At 48.3% G+C, this 23830-nt stretch overlaps 1 protein-coding gene across 1 annotated transcript in view; it reads right to left on the reverse strand.

The window, feature by feature from the left end:
- The window catches only part of PAMR1 (peptidase domain containing associated with muscle regeneration 1), a 75604-nt gene extending 53903 nt beyond the window's left edge, over window positions 1-21701 (reverse strand). Inside the window, exons 1-2 of the mRNA XM_042906412.1 lie at window positions 21506-21701; window positions 1326-1502 (exon numbers count right to left, since the gene is read on the reverse strand). Coding sequence (XP_042762346.1) covers window positions 1326-1502; window positions 21506-21578 — 250 coding nt within the window. The 5' untranslated portion in view covers window positions 21579-21701. The remainder of the gene's footprint in view (window positions 1-1325; window positions 1503-21505) is intronic.
- Window positions 21702-23830: the final 2129 nt, after the last annotated feature.

Raw genomic sequence — 23830 nt, forward strand, 5'->3', positions numbered from 1 at the left:
AAATTGTTCGGTGGCTTGCTAATCACATTGGAAACATCTTCAGTCTGAGGCTCAGGGTGTTCACGGGCCTCTGGGCAGACAGGCACTGCAGTGAAAAACGACAATTCACTGTCCCCTCAGTGGTGGGGATACGGTGGCTCGGAAGAAGGCAAAGAAAAGTACACGGTGGCCTGGGAAGGTCCCGTCTCACCTTCAGATGCTCTTATATTACTGGGACCCCCTCCTAAATGTCCAGCTCAGAGCCAGAGCATCATCCTTGACTTCTGCTTTTCCCTTCCCTTCCCCATCCAGCCAATCCCAAACTGTTGGCAATTCCACTCCCTTGCATTGCTCTGAAATCCCGCCACCTCTCTCCATCTGCAAGGCTTCAGCATTCATTAAGGTCTCCGTTACACAACCCCCCCCCACCCCCCGCCTCCTGGCCTGCCCTTCCTCTAATCCTTCTCCATACCTCAGCCAAAGAGAAAATCGTGTTTCACGTCTTTACTCAAAGATCTCCAATGTTGCTAAAATTTCTTCAGGATATAGCCTAAAGTCAAAGCACAACGTGCAAAGCCTATGGGGGTTGGACCCTCAGATAGCTCTCTTAGAATCTTTTCTCTTTGTCTGTTTATCACTCTTCATGTTTCTCATCTCTCTCTCTCTCTCTCTCTCTCTCTCTCTCTCTCTCACACACACACACACACACACACACACACACACATACAGCTTCCTTTGGCCAGACCAGGAACATGCAATTCCCAAACCCCATGCTTTCTCTTGCCACAGGGACTTAGCACATGCTCTCGGCTACGGCTTGAGCTCTCTACCACACCCCCTCCACCCCATTCAGTTTGCCGCTTCCACCTTGGGCACACCTATCACCTCCTCCAGTAAGCTCCACCGCCACCCTCCGTCGCCATCCCCGCTCCCATGGCACCTGGTGCTTCTCTATCACAGCACTCCCCACGCTGTGTACTGTAGCTGCCTGTTTACTCGTCCATCGCCCCCGCCAGGCTACAAGCTCTGGGAATGCAGGGAATATGTCTTTTTTAAAAAAAACATCATTGTATTCCCAGTATCTGCTATGGTCCATAGGAGCTGCCGAGTCTTTCATTAAATGACCGAAAAAGTGGATGAATTCACAGCTTTCCCATGTTAACGGTGAAGAGGGTTCTAATTCCTCCACTTCCCTGGCCTGAAGTTAGAACAGGGCAGAATCATGCCACTTTTCAGGTCGCGGCATCACAGCCTCCTGGTATCTGTCGGCCAGGATGTTAAGCCCCTTCCCATTCACGACCTCAGGAAAGCCGAAGGCAGCCTGAGGTCTCGCATTCCATGCTCACCTGGGTGAATGAGGCAGGAGTCGCACTCATTCTCCTCGTTCCTGCAGCAAGGGATGGTGTAGCCCACTACCTCCTTCTTTCCAGGGCAGACGCATTCGATCTGATCGTACTCACAGCACTCCCGACACATGATATTCCACTCGGCTCCCGGGCAGGCCTCATTAATGACCGTGTACTCTGAAATGGAAACCGGCAGCTGAGCACAGGGGTTCTGGTAGGAAGGGGTAAGACCCATGAGGGCTCTACTGGGACGATGCAACCTTGCCCTATAAAGGCATCATCCAAAAATAAATAAATAAATAAACAAACAAATAAATAAATAAAATAAATAAATAAATAAATAAATAAATAAATAAAGGCGTCATCCTGGGGCGCCTGGGTGGCTCAGTCGGTTGAGCGTCCGACTTCGGCTCAGGTCACGATCTCACGATCCGGGAGTTCGAGCCCCGCGTCGGGCTCTGGGCTGATGGCTCAGAGCCTGGAGCCTGTTTCCAATTCTGTGTCTCCCTCTCTCTCTGCCCCTCCCCCGTTCATGCTCTGTCTCTCTCTGTCTCAAAAATAAATAAATGTTAAAAAAAATTAAAATAAATAAATAAATTAAATAAATGCATCATCCTGCCTGAACAATAGAGAAGGCCGTGGGGATTCTTCCTAGGCCAGTGTCTCCAAAGTGGGGTGGCCTGACCTGAAGGGTGTTCAAAACCATCCACCGGGGCACAGATGAAATTGTGTTAGAAGTATTATTCATTTTTATTTCTTGAAAAAAAAAAAGCTAAGAACTGATGTTTTATCAATATATAATCTGTGCGAATACACAAAAATAATATAAACAAGTATACATTTCTTGAGTGTCTATGCTCATTTCTATTTTTGCTGGGGTGCATCCGGCTACTGCTTACAGCTACATAGGTTGTACACTGCACAACTCCAGGAGGAACCACTCAACTGAACACCTGTATAGCATAGCCCAGACATTTGGGCCATCAAAAAAGTTTGGAGACTACTCTCTAGACGAGGCCATTCAAGTTCAAGGCTAATTGCCAAGCAGAGACCATGTCATTTCCTCCAAACTTGGCTCCTCGATTTTGCAGCATGCCATTTTTATCGTATCTTCAAAGCTAACACCAACAAAAAAGACAAAAAGTATCTTAATTAGTATGTCTGGGAGAATTTCAATGTTTTACCAGGGTGAACTCATTGGCAAAACTTCATTCAGTCCCCAAATACAACTGAGCGTTCTTTCCCATGAGAGAGAGAGAGAGAGAGAGAGAGAGAGGGAGAGAGAGAGAAGTATTTCTGGGTAGAACTTCTGTCTTTCTTTCTTTTTTAAAACATACCTTAAGTAAATGAAAAAGAAAAACCATCTGGTAAAATCTATAAGAGGACTCGGTTGGAGGCTGCCCAGAGGAACCCAGCCTAAAAAACAGACTGAGTTTTGATTGGCTCTTTTTTCTCATCCACTCTCAGTTTCTAAAAATTTTGCACAAAGACGATGACTGAAGAAGAAATAGGTCAGATATTTGAGGGAGAAAGCGAATCTGGCTTCTCTGTGAAGTCGTCCCTGAAAACCCTGGGCAAGGATCCCCCAACATGCTTTGCAGGCCCACATAAACCAACACTAGGATCTGTGGTGGCTTCTGACCTCTCGAATTTCACAGTTTAGTTTTCTGTTTTCCCCTCCTAAATTTGGAAGCCTGACGCTGAGTTGATCATCCTTAACCTGCCAGGTAGAACCATCTAGAGAAACTATCACCATCTCCGGTCAGCCTCAGGTCATAAGAACATTCTAGCATCATAGCAAGGAACCACTTGCATAATAAGAGATGGTTCCTGACATGGAATAAATTTAGCTTTTTGAAAAATTTTCTAATTTTCCCCCCACAAACTTTGGCCAGCCAGCAAAGGTCCTCACGATGGCATTTGGGAGTGATTGGTAGAGATTACTGTAATGTCACTCACTAGTGAGGTTTAGTTTCCCCCACTACTTTACGGGCCCCTCCAGGACAGACACTGGGATAGATACTCGGCTCCCCATGTTTCTGATGTTGGCTGGATGAAGTGAATGACTTCTAAAGTGTAGACAAGGGGCGCCTGGGTGCCTCAGTCAGTGAAGTGTCCGACTTCGGCTCAGGTCGTGATCTCACGGTTTGTGGGTTCAAGCCCCACGTCAGGCTCTGTGCTGACAGCTTGGTGCCTGAAGCCTGCTTCGGATTCTGTGTCTCCCCCTCTCTCTGCCCCTCCCCTGCTTGCTCGCTCTCTCTCAAAAATAAATAAACATTAAAAAAATAACTTAAATAAAAGAAAATGCAGATGAGAACATAATGGTTAAAAATGAGAAAGAGCAGGAGAAAACACAAAGGTAAATCTCCATCGTATTTGGCAACGAGTCCTTAAATACGACCCTTAAACTTGAACAACAGAGAAAAAACAGATAGATGGGGCTTTATCACAATTAATAAATTTTGTGCAACAAAGGACATGTCAAGAAAGTAAAAAGACAGCCTACAAAATGGGGGGAAAGATTTGCAAATGAAAGATTTGATAAGGGCTTCGTATCAAAAATACATAAAGAACTCCTACGACGCCACCTCAGAAAGACAAACAGGCAAGTAGCATGAAGACGTATTTCTCCAAAGAAGATAAACAAATGGCCAATAAGCTCATAAGAAGATGGTTGACATCACAAGTCACTGAGGAAATGCAAAATAAAACCATGAAGAGATACCAGCTCACAGTACCAGGTGGCTACAAAAAAGAAAAATAATAAGAGGTGGCAAAGATGTGGAGGGACTGGAACCCTCGTGTGCTGCTGGTGGGAAGGTAAGGTGGGTGCAGTGGAAACCAGGGTGGCGATTCCTTCAAAGGCAAACATCGAAATATCGCTGAGGCCCAGCGATTCTACTCCCACCTATCTTCCCAAAAAATCAAAAACAGAGACCCAAAACAGATGCGTGTAGGCCAATGTTCATTGCAGCATTATTCCTCGGAGTCAAAAGGGGGAAACAACCCAAGTGTCCATCAGGAGATCAGTGAGTAAATGAAATGTGGTGCAGGATACAATGGTACTCGGACCGTGGAATATTACTCAGCCATGAAAAGGCATGCAGCACGGCTGCGACCTGCAGGTGTCCAGTATGGACAAGATATGGAGAAAAATAAACAAATTAACCTGCACTTGCCTTTGAAAACCTTCCTGGCTGGTGTGAGGGAGACAAGAAAGGAGGGTTGTTGTGTGGGACGACTTCCACTATCACTAACCGATGTTGACTACAGTACAGTATTAATAAACTCTTGTCATACGCCGTATTTAATGTAGCTGGCAATAAGGCAGCAGAGGAATGGGTCTCTATCTGCAGGCAGCCGGACCTAGAAAGAGGCAAAGCATTCCTGAGCTTACTCTTGTATGGAAAAGCAAAGGACTGTCCACGGGTGCTTCGAAGTGACAAAAAATACACCAGTACCGGCTGTGGGCACCTTCCAATGTTCTGAAAAATCCATGATTTCTGCCAAACACCACGGCCTGAGACCGAGCATCCAAGCACGGGAGATGATCGCCCACCATCCCACAGCGAGAGAAGAAACAGAAGAGCCATTGGCTCAGCTGTGATCATGTGACATTCGGCATCACATACTACTCATATTGCAAGACACGGCTCGTTTCTCAAGCTAAAATTTATTAGAAATGCTTGCTTGTTTTGCACAACACTCACAGTCTAAGGTTTTACTATATAGCATACCAGTTCCTTACTTAAAATGTTCATGTTGGCTCCCACTGCATTTGGAACAAAGCCCAAATGCTCCGTCATGGCCCACAGGCCTTTGAGAACCCACCACTCCCTACCCCTCCAAACGTTTTCTTGGCCATGGTCTCCCACCTTCTAGAAGTTTCTCAAAACCACCAAGCTCTTGTCCACCTCCGGGCCTTCACATTTGCTTTTCCCACTGCCTCTGTTTCACCCTTTTAGGCCTTATGATAAATGACACCTGCTCAGAGAGGTTCTCACTGACTTCTCTCCCGGAAGTGCACAGCTCCACCCCCCCCATGATAATCTCTACTAAGTGTTCCCTTGTCTAGCCCTTACCACAACTTATACTCATTTTCTGCATTTCCATTTACTTGCCTATTGTCTGCATCCCTTACATGACCATAAGCTGGTAGGAGCCACATCTAACTTGTTCACGGCTGCTAGGGAAGGGTCTGGCACACAAAAGGCGCTCAATAAATGCTTATTGAATGAATCCGCCTTAACGCCCGAGCTACCTCTCTTCAATAGTCCAGTATTTCCATCCAGTAGGTCCAGCTTGGAGCTACAAGCCAGGGGAGCTGGCTTCATCCCATAATTTGCTATTGGAACTAAGGCACTTTCCATCTGTAGAGAAGTGCCTGGGACAGTGGGTCCAGGCTGCCTGCCTTGGGTCCAGCCCCCACCTTGTCCAGCCGTGCACAATCTGAACCCCAGGAACAGCAAATATGCCTGTGGGGTGTGGCTCGTGTCTTAGCCCTCCCTCTGTTCACCTTAGGGTAAGCCCTACATCCTTCAGGCTTTTCTAAGAATTTATAAGCACGAGTAACTCCTGGGAGGGCAATGGCAGGATAAAAGTAATTTGCAACTTTTACAAGCCTTTAAACTTAAGAAGGCCAAGTGAGGTCGGCTCTACTCCAACAGAGAGTGACGTCCATTTCCCCCTAAGCAGCAGGCAACACCTCTGGCCCAGCCATGGAATATTCTGGCCTCCTTTTTACCCAGAAATTAATTCCCTAAAATGCCTTCATTGACATTTCTTTTAACTTCAATGAGCAAGTCCACCTCTGCCCTCCCAAGCCCATCATATTAACTTCATAGGCAACGTCCCAGGCGCCGTATCATCTTAACCAAAGGGAATGATCCCGGGAAGCTATTCTGTCTGCCAGGTCCGCCAACTTGCTCCTTTTCGAGGATTCTGTGGGTGGCAAACAGAATAATGGCCCTCCCAAAGACGTCCACATCCTAACCCCCCAAAACTATGAAAATGTTGCCTTACAAGGCAAAAGGGATTTTGTAGATATAACTAATTTAAGGATCTTGAGATGGGAAGAGTATGCTGGATTGTCCAGGTGGACCCAGCGTCATTGCAAGGACCCTCGTAAGAGGGAGGCAGGATGCTCAGAAAGATGTGACAACAGAAGCAGAGGCTGGACTGACGTGCTCTGAAGATGGAGGAAGGGACAACGAGCCAAGGAACACAGGCAGCTTCTGGAAGCTGGACAAGGCACGGGAACAGACCCTCCCCTGGAGCCTCCTGAAGGAATGCAGACAGGCCGACACCTCGATTGTAGCCTCAGGAAACTCATTTCAAACTCCTGACCGCCAGAACTGGAAGAAATAAAGGTGTGCCGTTCTAAGTTACTAGTAAGTCTGTGGTAATTTGTTACCGCGGTAACATACTAACAGAACTAACATGCTGCGTCTTCTCAGAAAAAATAAATCAATAAAGGTTTAACCACCCCGTCCCTCAGTTTCCCCACTGAACACAGTGCCAAGAATACGGGTGAACTGACAAATTCATTCTTTCATTGCACAAGTATTTACCAAGTGTCTGCTTGTGTCCTGTAGGAGGCTGGGTGCTGGGATATGATGGAGAGAAAAACAGACACCCTTCCAGCCTTACAGAAGTCACTGTTTTGTAGAAGAGGAGACTAAGGGCAAATGACCTCACAGACACATGATCACTAACTGTGGTAAGGAAACTTCAGGATGCTCTGAGAACAAATGGATGGTCATGAAGGGACATTAGTACCAAATCTATGGGAATCACAGGGTTGCTGGGGGGGGGGGGGCGGCGGGGGGAGGACGTTAAATACAACCACAGGTAGAGGGGCACCTGGCTGGATCAGCCAGTGAAACATGTGACTCTTGATCTTGGGGTTGTGAGTTCGAGCCCCCACCTGGGGTATAGCAATTACTCAATAAATAAATAAATAAATAAATAAATAAATAAATAAATACATACATACATACATACATACATACATACATACATAAGTAAATAAATCTTAAAAAACAAAACAAAACCAAAAACTCAGAAATCCGTGTAAGTGCCAGAGGAGGCAATGGTTTTAATGGTTTTGTGACTCGACCTGTTCCCTCTGGTCTGGCAAATCCATCACCCTTCTTTCTCTCCAGCTTTAACAGAGACGAGAAGGTGCCCTCAAAATATATGTGTGAGAAATAAATAGATAAGTGAAATATTCTGTAAGAAATAATTAAAGTTGACCAGCTGAAGAGATTTTAAAACGAGGTAAGCAGACAAAAGCAATCTCCTGGACTTTTCCTCCCTCCATTTCTTAGAATTACATTTGCAGAAAAGGCATATTGGTCATTTGGCTTTTGCTGTATAGATTTCAGGGAATTTCAATATGGTGCTAGAGGCCAGTTCCAGAAAGTAGGATTGAGAGAAACCTCTCCAATAGCAGAAGTTACTGGATGTACGTGTGAATACTAAAGCATGTCAGCATGTGTTTACCTAAAGTGCTTTTATATTGTTCATGCAATTTAATCTTCAACGTCACCCAGGGAAGTAGGTTTTTCTTTTAAGTTAAAATGATGTAGCCTCACTTCTTCACTTTACCAGAGAGGAAAAGGAGGAAAAGAGCTAGGTAGGAGAAGAAGTAAAGAGAAATGCCAAAGCTTTTCTGGGCAATTAATTCTGGGAGGACAGGAGGCCTAGGGAGGGGATGAAAAACCCACTGCTCAGGGGGCAACGGGCCAGGACCGCCCCCAGCATGAGCAGCTACGGAAGGTGAGCAAATTTTACTCTGCCGTCCACATTTAAGAACAAAACCTTATATAAGCTGCAAATGCGCCTTATCCCGTCAGCACCTCCCAGGAAGGAAGCACAAATAAAGCACAAAGAACTCGCCTGGGATAAACCAAGGCACTGAGAACACACGTCCATGACGAAATCAAGCTCCGAGAGTTCTGCGTGCCACTCACACTTGTTCACGCCGAGCTCTTCCACTGGGTAAAATATTTACGGTTCTCTCTTTTTTTTTTTTTTTATGAAACACTACACATTTTAATATCAAAGATTCCTTATGAAAGCTTCAACAATAAAATCATAACGGAATGAAAAATATTGAGGAATATCTTTAATATTGTTGCTGTCTGGATAAACAGCAAGCTTCAAGTTGTCTTATTCCCACGGACATATATATACACATACAGATACTGATATGTGTGTACACATAGTCTTCTGGAAACTGGTAACATATATAACGTTTCTGGTTAGAAACCACTGTTTCTTTTTCTTTACTTCAATCATGGATGCCTTCTCTTGACACTTAAGAGTCTCCAAAAGTGGTTTTAAATTGCTGCATAATTATCTCATGTGTGCAGGTGCCCTCTCCCCTCTTTTTTAATTTTTTCATCAAAATTAAAGGGGCAGATGGGGCGCCTGAGTGGCTCAGTCAGTTAAGTGTCCGACTTCAGCTCAGGTCATGATCTCGCGGTTCGTGAGTTCAAGCCCCACATCAGGCTCTGTGCTGACAGCTCAGAGCCTGGAGCCTGCTTCAGATTCTGTGTCTTCCTCTCTCTGCCCCTCCCCCCTCACGCTCTGTCTTTGCCTTTCAAAAATGAATAAACATTAAAAAAAAAATTTTTGTTTTTAATTAAAGGGGCAGAGAGAGAGTGGGACAGGGAATCCAAAGCAGGCGACAGGCTAACAGCAGCAATTCCCATGTGAGCTCGAACTCACAAACTGTGAGATCATGACCTGAGCCAAAACCAAGAGTCCGACACTTAACCAACTGAGCCACCCAGGTGCCCCTGCTCCCCTCTTTTTTAAATCAGGGCAAATAAAAGCAAGAGAGTTGCAAAGTACTTTGGTATCATAAGCTCTGTCCTCTCAGCTGCCATGTTTAGAGGCATAAGCCATCCTAGCAGAGTAGAGAGTCCATTGTTTTGGTCCAGCTTTGGTTCTTCCAGAACTCACTGTGGAAAATGGAAGGCACTCGAGCTCTCAGTCCTGCTCTATCAGTGGGAATGCCAAGGCAATGAGGACAATGCTGACCAGCTGGCCCAAGTTCAGCTTTCATATACATGGAGGTCGAATGAATGAATCAATGAAAGAAAGCTGGCTGATGTCATTGTCACCATCGTTATTTTGCAGGGTCCCTCGGCAGCCTGACAGTCTGCTTGAAGGCTGTCCAGCTCTGATCTCTCCCTCCTGCTGACAAGATGGAGAGCCCATAATCCCTCAAACAGCAGGTGCTAACCTCCACAGGATGGTGGGGGACTGTGTCCCCGTAGCCTTCAAGTACTGTGTTCTCAACACGACATTTTAAGGAAATAACTTGAAACTGATGGCCGTTAAGGTCCATCTGAAAAAACCCAGAGGATTCTCCATGAAAACAAGGGTCAGCCTGTTCCTTGCAAGATGGAAACATCAGTTGTCAGATGAAAGGCCCTGGTGGAGACCACCCCAGAAGGTGGCAAAGAAAGGCACTTTTGTCAGGTGCTCACTCCTCCTTGATGTTAGAGCCCTCCTTTCTGTCCCCCGAAACCTCCAGGTCCTCCCGTGTAACCACATGTAACTAAAATTTCTACTGAGCCTTTACCGTCCTGCATTCCGTAAACCTTCTGAGACCAGAAGGGGGAAAAAAGACGCATAACTCGGGGGTGCCTGGGGGGCTCAGTCAGTTAAGCGTCTGACTGTGGCTCAGATCATGATCTCATGTCTCGTGGGTCCAGGCCCCACGTAGGGCTCTGTGCTGACAGCTCAGAACCTGGAGCCTGCTTCAGATTCTGTGTTTCCCTCGCTCTCTGCCCCTCCCCCACTCGTGCTCTGTCTCTCTCTTTCAAAAAATAAATAAACTTTAAAAAATGCGATCTGCATTCCCCATGCTGAGGTCCGGGCAGCACACGCCTTTCCTGACTCCCCAGGGTCAGACCTCCTGCTTGCGGGATCGGGATCCATGACAGGCAAACCCCAGGCAGGCAGGATGGTGAGTCAGGGGACAGGCGATGCTTACGCAATGCTGACTGGGCCCTCGGGGACTCCTTGTCTCTTCCTAAGCCTTTGAGAACCAACCTGTCAGCCAGAGACCCTCGGTCCCAGCCTGGCTGGGTTCCCCAACTCGGTGACCTCTGGCTGCCCCTTTTTACAGCTCCTCTTGTTAATGAGATAATGACAGCTGTGCAGTCAAGGTTTTCGTCACCACCTCTGGGTATCAGGAGTGAGAAAACTTCTCAGGGATTCTGTAGAAATCTGGTTTTTAGGCATGCACACAATGGGGAGGGACGGGGAGGTAAAAGTCAGTGTGTCACGAGCTGTCCCTACCCACCCTTTATTAAGCACACTGTTCTCCGCTGTGGTTCTTCATTCCCTCCTCTGCACCCTGGGCCCCGACACCCGCAGGGCATGCCCACACCAGCTCACTGAATCCTCAGAGCCACCCCTCAAAGTAAGTATTATTTTCTTCGCTTGATAGATGAGGAAACTGAGGAACAGACAGGGTAAATAAACTGCCCCGGGCGGCAGTTTTCAGGTGAAAGAAGGAACATCAGAACCCACCTCTTTCTAGAGCCGGAGCCTAGAAACAGATTCCTTCCAACACACTAGCTTCATTCTAGAGAGTTCACTCCCCTGACTTTGCAGATTAAAAATTCGGCAGTGACGAAATGGACACGTTTGGGAAACAGACCACCCAAATTTTAATCCTGAAATCTGTCCCTCTTTTACGCTGCTGGACAATCGCAGACAAGACACCTTCCCCCAAAGCTTCAAGCGGAGAGGTGTAGGCCGATGGTGTTGTCGACGTCATTGAGGTGGAAGAAGGCGATGAGCAGAAAGGGCTTTGAAAGAAAAAGTACAGATTTGTCAAGACATTACCAATATTCTCTGCAGGATAAAGAGCCATCACGTCTTTGGCTAAGACACAGATGGTGAAGGGAGTGAAGGGGGTGAGTAATAATGTCTTCTCCTGAGGCCCACACATACATGGCATTTTTCAGCAGTAGGCTCATGTTTAAATCATGGCATTCTGAATTCCTCGCCTTGCTCCTAGATTTCTTGGTCTCTTTTTCCTAATACTCCCTCTTCAGACACCCATTTAAATAGGACATACCTCACCTCCTGCTGCTTCTCTTCTAGAAATAGAAAGTCGACATCCATAGCCAAAGGGAACAAAACCTAAACTCTGGCATTTGGAAGGGCCCCCAGTTGCCATTATCTTCAACAACTGTGGTGCTGGAAATCCTTGAAGGACAGCTGCTTCTGGGTTACTTCCATTGTTGGAAAACGAGCGAGCTGACTGGGTCTTATTTTCTCAGTAGAATTGGCTACTACAAAAAAAAAATTTAATAATGCATCTAAAAGCACTTGGCAATCGAATTCAGCAAATTATTAGATCAACCGAAGCATCAGAATGGCCAAATTAAAAACAATAAAACTTAAGCTCTACCCTAAAAATCCAATCTGGATTTCCCTGGATCCAAGAATTCTACCAACCACCCCACCTGCCCCCAATCTTCCACACTTTCAAACCCTTCTTTCTGAATCGGAGCACGTCAAGGCTACACAGGAGTCTTGGTCGGCCACATCTCCCTCCTTGCCAATAGCTTCCAGGGTTAGTGTTACTGTCTTCAGATCCAGGGTCACTGATGCCCGGCAGAAGCCAGATTTTCCTCCTGCCAGAGCCAGCTGGCCAACAGCACTGGTCGAATGTGGAGGGAAGTTGAGTGAGGATGATGCGTTTATGATGGTATGTCCTGTTCACGGAACCCTAAGCTGGCAGCAGCTTCAGGCAGGCTAGCCTTCATTATAGCTACCTCCCCCAGCTCTGGGGGCTAGAACAAGAGAAGGGGAACTTCTTTTTGCCTGAGGCTTCCTGCCTGGCTCCACCTTCGAATCGCAACAGGGGGCCGGGAGCATCTCCTGTTTGGGACACCAACACTATGGATCCAGAATCACCTGCTCCAAAAAACACTGACCTCTCAGCCCCTGCAAGAAACTACCGTTCGCCCTGGTGCGAACACAGAGAAACTAAGGCACTGTGCGGAAGGGCATTTCCTCTAAGGTTGTAAGGTGGATGCATGCTAAAACCAAGGGAAGGTAGCAAGGCTCAAAGAGAGAAACTTACAGTGAATCTTCAGGGGATTTTTTTTCTGACAGAGCCACAGGGAAAGAGGATAGGACTGTGGACTGAGGCAAAGAGGGCCTCAAGGGGACCTTGTAACTCCCACCCTACTACACACAGAGCCGCCAGTGTTTCCTCTCGATACCCTGTGAAATGTCTGCTGGTGGGAAGTACAGTAGAAGGGAGAGAAGGAGACGACTGTAACTTCCTGAGCACTCCTGTTTTGCAAGGCGTTTCACTAATCTACTTTAAGTAGATTCTCATTTAACACCTGCAATAAACCCATAATACACTACAATCCTCAGTCTACAGGTTGGAAGGTGGTAAGGCCACATGAAAAAGGTTAGGTAACTTGCCAGAGAAAAGCAGCCACGAACAACAGAGCCGGGACTCAAACCCTGCCCCATCCTTTAAACCATAATACTCTACACCCCGTGCATATATATATTCATACAAACACACATCCACATCTCTACTCTTCTGTGTACGTGTGTATTCAAACTTGGACACATCCATACCGAGATATCTATATCAAAGGTGAATTCCAGAATTACGGCAAGTGAAGGCTGGATCTTTGCTGAGGTCATGGATGACTTGAGTCTACTCTGGCAAGGTACCCCTTAAGGGAACAACAGGTCTTCTCCCTTACCCATTGCCACCGCAGTTATCCAATCTGAAACAAGTCAGGGCAGAGAGAAGGGGCAGGCAATGCTAGGGCCAAGAGAGAAACGTGTTGCATGACAACAAGAACAATATTTAGCAAAGGCAGGAACAAAGAAGTTCCCAGAAGCAGCAAACAGCGGGTTGATGAGCAGCTCAAACTCACGTGCTGTCTCTTTGGAATACAGCCCCAGTGTAAACAGCTCAGACCACTTCAGGGTGTGTAAATCTCGGTCACAGTGACTGGGCTATTCCCGAGCTGGCAGGCACCAGGGTAAATAACAAGGGATTGGAGACAAGCCTCCGGGTGTGCAGGGTGGGGGAAGGAGGAGTGGAGAAGAGAGGGTAACTGGTGATGAACAGTCCTGGGACTCAGTGCCTCCAGGGATTCGAAGGATGCTCAAGTAGCATCCTTGTGAAGGGGAGACTTGGTGACAGTCAAGGATACAGTCTAGTTGGGGAGTCAAGCCACAGCTCCATCACTCCCCAGAACTGCTGCGTCACCGTGGGCACCTGTTAATCAGATTCAGTTTGTCCAATGATCCCAGACCGACTGCATTACTGTAGGCAACCTGACTATGAGAAATGAGTTTCCTCAATGAACCATGCAGGTCAATGCTGGCAAGGATGTTTCTCAACATGAACGGGGCCAAATCCATGGCTCTTTCACTCTCTCAGGGAGTGGTAAGTGACTAGGACATCAGACTTCCTGCCCTGCCCTCAGCAGAAGGCTAATGAGAAGCCCCCGTTTTACAGACTTTCAAATTCCCTTCTTCCCTTATCCTCCGTAATGGTGAGGTATTCTTCAGCGTTGCGTTCCTTATGGGCAAGGGAGTAGTTTGCCAAACTATATTCTAAGGAGCAGTAACTCCACTGGTGGTATAAGGTATCGTGTGAAAAGACATTCTGTGCTTAACCTTATGAAATGCTAATCACTGCTTTCTTTATTGCAGGGCTTAGCAGTGTCTATAAATGCTTTGTGAACAGTTAATCTCCACATTCCCCAGACATTTTTCATCATAATGCCCTCGGTTTTGTTTGTTTATTTTTGCTGAATATCTTCCAGCATTAGAATGCCATGAAACCCACTTTGGAAAAATGTCAGACTGGACCAACAGCTCTTTCGATAGATTGTTCAAGTGCCTTAAGGAAAAGAACTCTGTCTTATTCATCATGACATCCCCAAGTACCTAGGATCGCGCCTGGCCCCGGGGTAGATGCGTGATCAAGTTTGCTGAATAAATACCTGAATGTGGACACGTGAAGCACGTGTGATTCCCAGGGAAAGGTTAGTTCTGACAAAGAGTGAGGTTAGAAACGGCTCTTGCTGTCACTCGGGAGTCTCGATGGTGCAGTATGAGGAATCCATTGGGTCTATTACTGTGAATATTTTTGTTAACTGCAGTGTGTGTCTCATTTCTACAAAGACTAGGGATGCTTGCTTGTTCTGTTCCACCAGTGGGTTGGCCAGGGGAGCCGGGCTTGCACAGAAGGAAGGCTGAGCACCACACAGAAGCAGGCAGCCAACCACCCACTGGGAGGCAGAAAGCCAGACCAAGAAATCCTGCAACAAACATTCTTTACTGGCACCCAAACCCCCGCTTCTGCTCACAACCAGGTGAGCCAAGGGGATGTGGCAAAGTATGGGAGTAGAAGTGACCAGCTAGAAGCTGAACTCAGGCAACGTGTCCTGGGACATCTCAGGTGCTCTCCACTTTCAGTGCTGATCCGGAGGGAAGATCCCAGCATGAGGGCGATTCACTGATCACATGCAAGGAATCCTATGAAGGAAGTGGAGAGGGGGCTCTGAAAAACACTGACCCTTCAGCTCCTCAGTCTTCAAATGATTCATTTGACTTGAAGCAAACTGGGTCAACATCCCCTCCATTTAGTGGTTTTCCATTCAACTGGCTGAAAAAACTTTTTTTAAACCAATCGTGGATTCAGCTTATGAGACAACTGCCTTGTCTCCCCATGAGCTAACGTTGCCTGAATGCGTTCCTCACTCTGTTCTGGCGGCAGCCCCGGTTTTCCAATCACCAAACCCACTGACCAGACTTCTACTCACACGGAGACTCACTGCCAAACCACTAACGCAGCCCTCTGAAACGGCCAGAACCTCAGGGAGGGTGGTGACACAGACACCCACACCGCAGGAATAGAGGCATTTCCCCAGCTCCAGAGGCAGAAGGGTGACAGAAATAGGTGTCTTCGTTTGCTGCCCAGACGATGGGGGCACTTCTCTTAACTGTTCCACGTTAGTGTCTGGTAGGCAGTAGATCCTTATTCATGGTTGAAATGAATTGGTTAAAGCCCATCTTAATTTTACTGGAAGGGGATGGTGTCTCCATCCCCTGCTATATCCATCAACTGCGTTATGCCAAAAAAGAAGGGGAAAAAATGCTTGCCTTTATTTATTCCAGGCCTGCTTCTCCCATTCCAAAGCGTTAAGGGTTTACACACTGATGATCTTGACAGAATAAATCCATAAAGGAGATACGCTACATAGTATCAGGGCTGGACATGAAACACGGCTCATCCTTAACTCTATCCCTTTGCAAACAGACACGTGATTCCGATGATAAAAGTTGACCACGAGACAAAGAAAGTCTCACTTTCTATGCTGGTTCAGAATAAGACACATGATCTTGTGGACAGCGCTCCCAGCAACTGGTTAAAGTTTTGGGCCTCTGCTCAGTGCCTCAGTTTCCTTCAGGGAACGGCTCCCCCCCCCAGTCCCAGATCCCACATGGGCCCACGGGGGCTTTTGATGCCTCTCTCCCTCCTCCCGCATCCTCTCCGTCTCCGCAGTGGTGAGCATATGGCCTCACTTCTGCCATTCTGAGCACTTTCAATGCCCAAGGGATAACCTGATTTCTTTACTGACACCGTGTTCTTTTATGAGTCAGCCAAAATACAGCCGGCACATCTACCTACCATAGTCAGTGTCATGGAGGGCACCAGCGTGTGTTATGGAGCCAGACTGTCTGGGCTCCAACATGGATGTCCAGCCATGTGGCCAGGGCGAGTACTCTCTACCTAAGTTCCTCCATGTGTCATTAAATAAATTAAACGTAAGGCACATAGGACAGAGCCTGGTATTTACCACAAACGCCATTAATTATCTGAGTGGCCAAACTTACGGTCAGGTCCCTTATACACGAGAGGATGGGAGGCTATTTGGTGCTTCCATCATCAAGGGTGAAGGGTTTGAGGTACAACCCCTACCCACTCTGCTGTCAACCACACGGGCTCTGGGTCTGTCTCACAGATAACTGTACCCCAGAAAAATGAAAGGAGTGGAGCTGAGCCGGGAGCAGTGGAAGGTCCCATTGACTAAGAGAGTACAATACCAGCTCTAATTCTCTGCCTTCCTTGAGTAGTTTTGCTTATAGGTACAAGGTTTGTTTTTTCCTACACATTTCACTGTCAACCTAATGCCTCAGCCCAGATCTTACGATGGCTGACAAGCAGAATTCCTTAAACACAGACCAGGCTTGGAAGCTGGTAGACTTTTTGCCACTGATCTGGTAGCTTTCAAAGCTCCAGCTGGCCTCTGGCCCCTTTACCCTGGAATTCAGGAACTGGAAAATGTAAACACTGCATTTCCCTCTTCTCTCAAATTAAAAAAAAAAAAAAAAGAGGGGAGGGAGCTGGGCTCTTGTGACTTTCAGATATCCCAGAGTGAGGGTGACAGGTCCTCCCACATTTGGGGGGAAACGGGGCACAAACTTCCCTCATTTATCACTGAAATGGCACCTCCCCCAATCCACACATACAACAAATCAATCGCAGCTTCTAGAGCTGGTCTCAGGGGAGGCAGGTAGAGACGTTTCTCTTGCATGGGGATTGGCCGCCCCTAGTGGGACAGGTGGAAATAATTTCTGACTTAGGGCCAGTCACTAGATCCCCCCAGACACCATTATCTCAGCCATTTCTGTCTAGCCAGTGTAACTCAGATTTAGGTAAGTTTAAATCAAACGCTCAGTCCATGCCAGTGGTATTCCAAAGCCTTCCCTAAGACTTCTGGGTATTTCTGAGAGACTCACATGCTTTAAACCACTTCTGCCTTTGGGCTCCCATGTCCAAAGGTGCTTTGTCCCCAGCTTATTGACCCAGACATAGTACCCAGCTTCATCCTCTGTTTCCATCAAAAGCTCACTCTTGAGAGCTCAAGGGAATAAAACATTTAACTGAAGTGTTGGCGGTCACAGAGGTTCTACATGTTCTACAAAACCCACAAGTTTATATTCACATTCCTTCTTTTCAAAGTCCTGTCAAGGGGCACCTGGGTGGCTCAGTCGGTTGAGCATCCTACTTCGGCTCAGGTCATGATCTCACGGTCCATGAGTTTGAGCCCCGAGTCGGGCTCTGTGCTGACAGCTCAGAGCCTGGAGCCTGTTTTGGATTCTGTGTCTCCCTCTCCCCCCCCCCCCCACCCCCTCCCCCCCCACCCCCCACTGCTTGTGCTCTGTCTCAAAAATACATAAAAACATTAAAAATAAAATAAAGTAAAATAAAATAAAATAAAATAAAATAAAATAAAATAAAATAAAATAAAATAAAGAGTCCTGTCAAGCTACTCAATCCTCTCATGTGTTTCTCCCCAACCAGCACTGAGCGCTCTGCCTTCTGGCTTTCACTCTCCCTTTCCGCCCCGCCCCTCTCAGGAACGCAGTCAAAATCTCACTTGCCAGTAGGAAGTAGCCAGGAACATACACGTAGGTTGAAAAGGTGGGGTGTCTGGCCATAGAGAGGACCAACCTACCTCAAATACTACCTAAATACTTTTGCAGGCATTTCGACCCAAAGACTGCCAGACCTTCAGCTCTACGAGTCTCCCTCTTTGCCGCAGGCAACCAGTGCCACCGAAACTAGAGCTAGCAAGGACTCTCCCCTACCACACGGGTCCTGAAGCCGTGCCAAGCGGAGACGTACATCAGCATAATCGATCCATCCGTTAGATGCGGGAATTTAAGTCACCCAGGTACCAGGAGAGTTTGAGCTCAGGAATTAGACAGTCTGAGCTCACCCCAGGCTCCACTCATCTGCCTGTGCATTCTTTGTCTTTTTCATCATGATTGCAGCAAACTATAAGTAATGCAAAATTTACCATTTTAGTCACTTTTCAGTGTTCCGTTCAGTAGCTCGTGCAAACAACACCACTATTCATCTCCAGAACTTTTTCATGATCTCACAGTGAAACTCCACGCCCACTAAACGTGAACTCGCCCAACTCTCCTCCCCCCCAGCCCCTCCTAGATCTCCCTGCTCTATGCACCTTCTATGAGTAAAACCACACAGTATTTATTTTTCCTTTGTGTCTGGCTTCTTTCACTTAGCATGTAATGTCTTCAAAATTCAGCCCCGCTAAAGTCAGTGTCAGCACTTTGTTCCTTTTCAAGGCTGAATGGTATTCCAGTGTGTATAGATACCACACTTTGTCCATGGATGGACATCTGGGGTTGTTTCCACCTTTTGGCTATTGGAAATAAGGCTGCGACAGACACTGGTATACAAATACCTGTTCGAGTCCCCCCTTTCATTTCTTTTGTGTATACACCCAGAAATGGAATTGCTGGGTCAAACGTTTAGGTTTTTTTTTTTTTTTTTTGAGAAACCAGGCCAGTGCATCCTTGAACAGGTCACAGAACCTCTCTAAACCCCGTTTGTAAAATGAGGATAATAACAGCCCCTACCTTATTAGGGTGGCCTGAGAATTCATGCATGTACGGAATTTGGTTCAAAGACTGGGCACAACATAAAGGTCCACAGATGTTTCATCACGTTGCCGTCGGAAATTAAGGTGCTCAAAACTAAGTGATCTCCAAAGTCGTTCCCAGCTCCAAAAATCCATGACCACACCATCAAATTATTTTCCCGGTGGAGAAGCCACAGCTCTTAGTTATCGATCAGGGGAACACTGTCTTCGTGGTCCCCACGAAAACCCACCCCAGCCAAGATGGCCCAATTTCCAAAGCTCTCTCCTTGGAGTTTGCTAACACATCCCATCATAAACCAACATCTCATTTTTCTTGCCACTCCTTTCCCCTTGCTCTCTTTCCACATGCCCTTTCTCGGCTGGTTGCTCCTGCCCACTGGATATCTGGGCTTCAAATTATCTTCCCCGGTTGCCTCTACGTTCGTTCTCCGCAAGCTAATGTCTCTTGGAAGCAACACTTGCAAAATTATCCACATTAAGGTTTCGTTCCCAAGAGTCACATATTTTACATGAGTTTTTCCTCTTAGGCAGAATCCTGCTGGCAAAGCCACTGCTGTCTGGTGGAGTCACTGGAGTCGGGTTTCTCCCCCACATGCTGTTTATGTTGGGTTGTCACTTGGCCTAATGTTTGCATTCTCACCCTGCAGCATGTGTCCCGTGTCGATGAGCCACAACCACCTCCTGTGCCATCCGCACAACATCCAGTGGATGTTGACAGTTCATCAAACGCTCATTTTAGAAAAGCAATTAGAGGAAATCTGCTTCCAGGCTCTTCTAGACGGGGCCAGATTCAGCATTCCAGCCGGGAGTGGACTCACTCACTCTTTGAGGAATTATTTCCCTTCTCCACTCTGTTCCTCCCTCTCCCCTCTGACAGTGGACGTTCAACCACCAAAATAGCCTCACTAGGCACGTGAGGCTGCTGGAGGGTGCTACGGGGTTCCGTCAACAGCGTGACTGCCAGGCACCCTTCCCGAAGCTTTTCCGTAGCCAAAGGTAAAAGAGATTCTCGGGTCAGGAGTAAATGGGTTTTGTTTTCCAGATCCCGGGCAAGAAGAGAGGGGCAGCTGACCTTTGTTTTTTAACTGGCGTGGGTTTGAGCCATCTTACCTGCTGTGTTACAAAAAAGGAAGCAGGGGAGGGTTGATGCAGCCACGAGAAACTAGTCCTCGGAGCCCTGGTGCTCTGGGAAGGAACCCCCCGATGGAGTTGGGCTAGGACCACCAAAAGGCAGAGACGAACAGGGAGGAATCCTAATGAAAGTTGGTGATTTACCCCTGGGCGAGCACTTGTGTTTATGGACTATCAGGCCCCTCGTGGGCTCCTTCTTCCTTCAATATTTATTGTCCCCAGATGCCACTGAGGCAAAACTCCAATGAAACACCCCCGCTTGAGAGCAGAGCGCCAAGGAAGATTTCACCTGGGGCCGGCAGGCTACAGATGGAAAGTACTGACCAAAACAGTTGGTTGGTTAGTTGGTTTTTCATGTGTCCTGGCTTTTTGTTCATCATGAAGGGACATGCCTATGGTCGAGTCCCCTATCTATACAGCAGGCTATTGACTTTAGGCCCTCAGCACCCCCACTTAACCCTGATTCATTCCCGGACACTCGCCAGCTACCTGCAGTGACGGGGCACCCACCTCTTAAGTAGAACACAGGTGACGAGTAACCAGCAAGGTGACAGGTAACCAGCACAGAAGGCGAGTAGCAAATGCTCACACACTCCCTGCTCCTCCCCAAGCTGCCCTGTTTTGTCACATCTGCACACGTCAGCCTGCCCTTCCCTCAGGACGTCTCACCTACCTCCTGACTCCTGGCCCCGCTTGAGCCAGGTAAGGACAGATGCACCCAGAAGTCCCTGCTTCTCTGCCTGCCAGCGAGCAGTTACAAGACAAGCCTGCCATTCCCTCGTGGGGTCAAGAGGCCCCACAGGAGCTCTGGGTCACATTTCAGCCTCAGTTGTCCCGGGAGCCCATTTGACATGGGGTTTGCGGCTCAGAAAATGATAGTGAAAAACACAGAAGCCAAAGCTCTTTCCAAACAAACACTGTGTGTCCCCAGAAACGATTCTGCACTTTTAACCCCGGCCGTTTTTTTTTTTTGTTGTTGTTTTTTTTCTCTTCTTTCTCATTCTTATGGGAAGGAAGTGTATATATGCTGAGTGGGTGAATCTCCCAGGCTGGGGCTCTGTTCTGAAGGCTGGGACTGCAGGATTTCAGCAAGCTACATCCACCAGGAGGAACACCCTTGCTGCGAGCCTTGCTCTTGGTTCGTTTTTTCTCCTTCCCGCTTCACCTCTGGGGGTCTCTTTCCAGGGGAAACTTCTCCCTCTTGCTAGTCAGAGGAGGTGAATCAGACCGGATAGATTCCCGGAGGTACTTCTGTGCTTTACGAAGATAAAATGAAAACTAGGAAAGTGCACTGGAGCTGGTACCCCTTCCTGAGGCAGTCCAGTCCCACCAGTTGGGATGATAAAACGGTGCCCCATTCTCAGGGAGGACAGACGCTCCAGCACCAGCAGCCAAGCCCCCCAAATTACACCAGCGCTGCCTCTGCTCCCCCCAGCCCCCCACCTAGCACCACCACCTCTCGGGGCTCCCCCCCTCCGAGGGGCGGGGGCGGCTCCCTACCATACCCAGGAGGGAAGTGCCCCTGGGGGTCCTGAACGCTACTCACAGTACCTCTAGGCAAGGATGAGATGAGAAGGAGCTGCAGGAAAGTGAGCCCCAACTGCGTCCAGCAGCCCAGCTCCATCGTTCCCGCGCCGGTGCCAGAGTGACTGCTGGGGAGGGACCGATGGGAGGCTGGGGCAGGCGGCTCTTACAGGGACCTCCCCAAGCCCCAGCTGAGCGGGAGCTCGGGTTTCAGCTCGCCAGGCTCTCCCATCCTCGTCCGAGGGGAACCACCTTCAGCCAGAGCGACGTCAGCCCAAACCTCTCCTCTCCGCTGCCTTAACCCTTGCGGGGCCCGGGAGGTGTGGTCACGCCGAGGGACGCCCGGGGCAGGAGGCCAGCCTGAGTCAGGCTGAATGCCCAGAGCCGGGTTGGAGCCGTGGGGGCAGGGGTGGGGGGGTGATGCTGGGGGAGAGCTGGTAGCACCTCTGATGGGGGTAAAGGTAGGCGGGACGGTGGGGCAGCTCAGGTGAGGCCCGAAACCCCACCCCCACCCCACCATCATCCCACAGGAACCCTGCCAGGACTACAGACTCAGTCTGACTAAGAACGTGGCCTTGACCGAGGAGAAAGGGAGACAACCCTCCCCCCCACCCACCTCTATCCCCGAGTTCTGCTTCCCCCCCCCCCCCCAGCAGTTCCTCCAGGTGATCACAATTTGAAAACCTTATCCTCTGCATCACAGGCATCTTCCCCTGATGCCCAATCATGGAGTGTTCAGGAGCATAAAGTGTGTGCCAGGCAGGGAAGTAGGCTCAGGGATAAAAGAACACAGAGGACCCTGCCGCCTCCGTTGTGAGAGCAGCAGTCTAGACACAGGAATAGCAAATGACATCTCGAATGAGGAGAAAGAACGCTTATTAGACAATAGCTGATTTTTTTTTAATTTTTTTAACGTTTATTCATTTTTGAGACACAGAGAGACAGAGCATGAATGGGGGAAGGTCAGAGAGAGAGAGAGAGAGACACAGGATCGGAAGCAGGCTCCAGGCTCCGAGCTGTCAGCACAGAACCCGACACGGGGCTCGAACTCACAGACCGCGAGATCATGACCTGAGCCGAAGTCAGACGCCCAACTGACTGAGCCACCCAGGCGCCCCTAGACAATAGCTGATTTTTAACATCAATCTCTCTGCACCGGGGATCTAAGTACCTTACACGTATCAACTCATTCATTCCTTGTAATTAACCTATCATCTCCGCTTTACAGGGAGGCAAACTGAGTGGATGAGCATTCAACAGCTCATCCAAGGCCACGCTGTGGGTAAGTGGCACAGCCAGGGTTTGAACCCAGGTCCAAAGGCAGCAGTCGTAGCCGTCGGGCTCTACCACTCCCTAGGATGCTGTGAATATGGCGCTAAAGTGCCGCAGGCACTGTGTGCATGTGCAACAGACGGTCCTGTCCACACAGCACACACACAGAAACCCAAGCCTCTGAGAGGAAGTGACGTGCTCAAGATCACTCAGCTGGAAGCAGCACGGCAGGATTCACAGCCGGGTCTAACTCAGGGAAGTGTTGGGGCTTCAGGCCATGCCTGGTCCCAGTTTGCACTCTCACATGAAGAACCCATGTTGGGAGAAGTGAGTGATCATTCAGGCCCAGGGCAGCGGGAGGTTTACCTCAACCGGGGAAGCTTCGCCTGGAGCCTGGGAGACAGGGAGGATGTCAACCCAGGCAGGGGCGTGGGGAGGCCTTTCTAGGAGGAAGGACTAAATTTGACCAGGCCCACCGGGAAATAATCAGTATTTGCCTGTGTATAGTACAACTTTATATTTATTCTTGTCCCCAAAGGATCCATGGCAATGTGTACCATTAAAATACATCTTTAACGGTTTGGATAAACAATATCAGTACCAGAACAAAAGCCAACTCAGGAGGATAGACAATGTGTGTCGCGTGGATGGGGCAGAGAGCAGGAAAAGAGGAAGCAAGTGGTTAGGGTGTTTGGATTTTATTCTGGAGCAAATGAGGGGCTCTGGCGGTTTAGGAGCAGGGGTGCTGAGCCCAAAGCAAATTTCTAGGAAGAAAAGCCACCTTGGCATCCAGACCGAGGGAAGGAGGAGGCCAAGGCTGGCATTGGGAGCACTTCTGAGACTGTTGACAGACTAGGAGTAAGCAGTAAGCAATGGAGTGGAAGGAAAGAAGGATGGGTGAAACTTAGGGAAGGGAGAGCCCCCAGGGCTCAGGCTAGACTGGATAGGCAGGGGCCTGGCCCAGGCACTCCTCTCAGAGAGAAATCCTAAATCCCAGCCCTGCTTCTGGGGCCTATTGCAGGGAAGTGACCATGAACAGGAACTCGGCAGTCAGAGTCCTGTGTTCAAAACCTTGATTCA

Source organism: Panthera leo, chromosome D1, assembly GCF_018350215.1.
Source record: "Panthera leo isolate Ple1 chromosome D1, P.leo_Ple1_pat1.1, whole genome shotgun sequence".
NCBI classification, from domain to species: Eukaryota; Metazoa; Chordata; class Mammalia; order Carnivora; family Felidae; genus Panthera; species Panthera leo.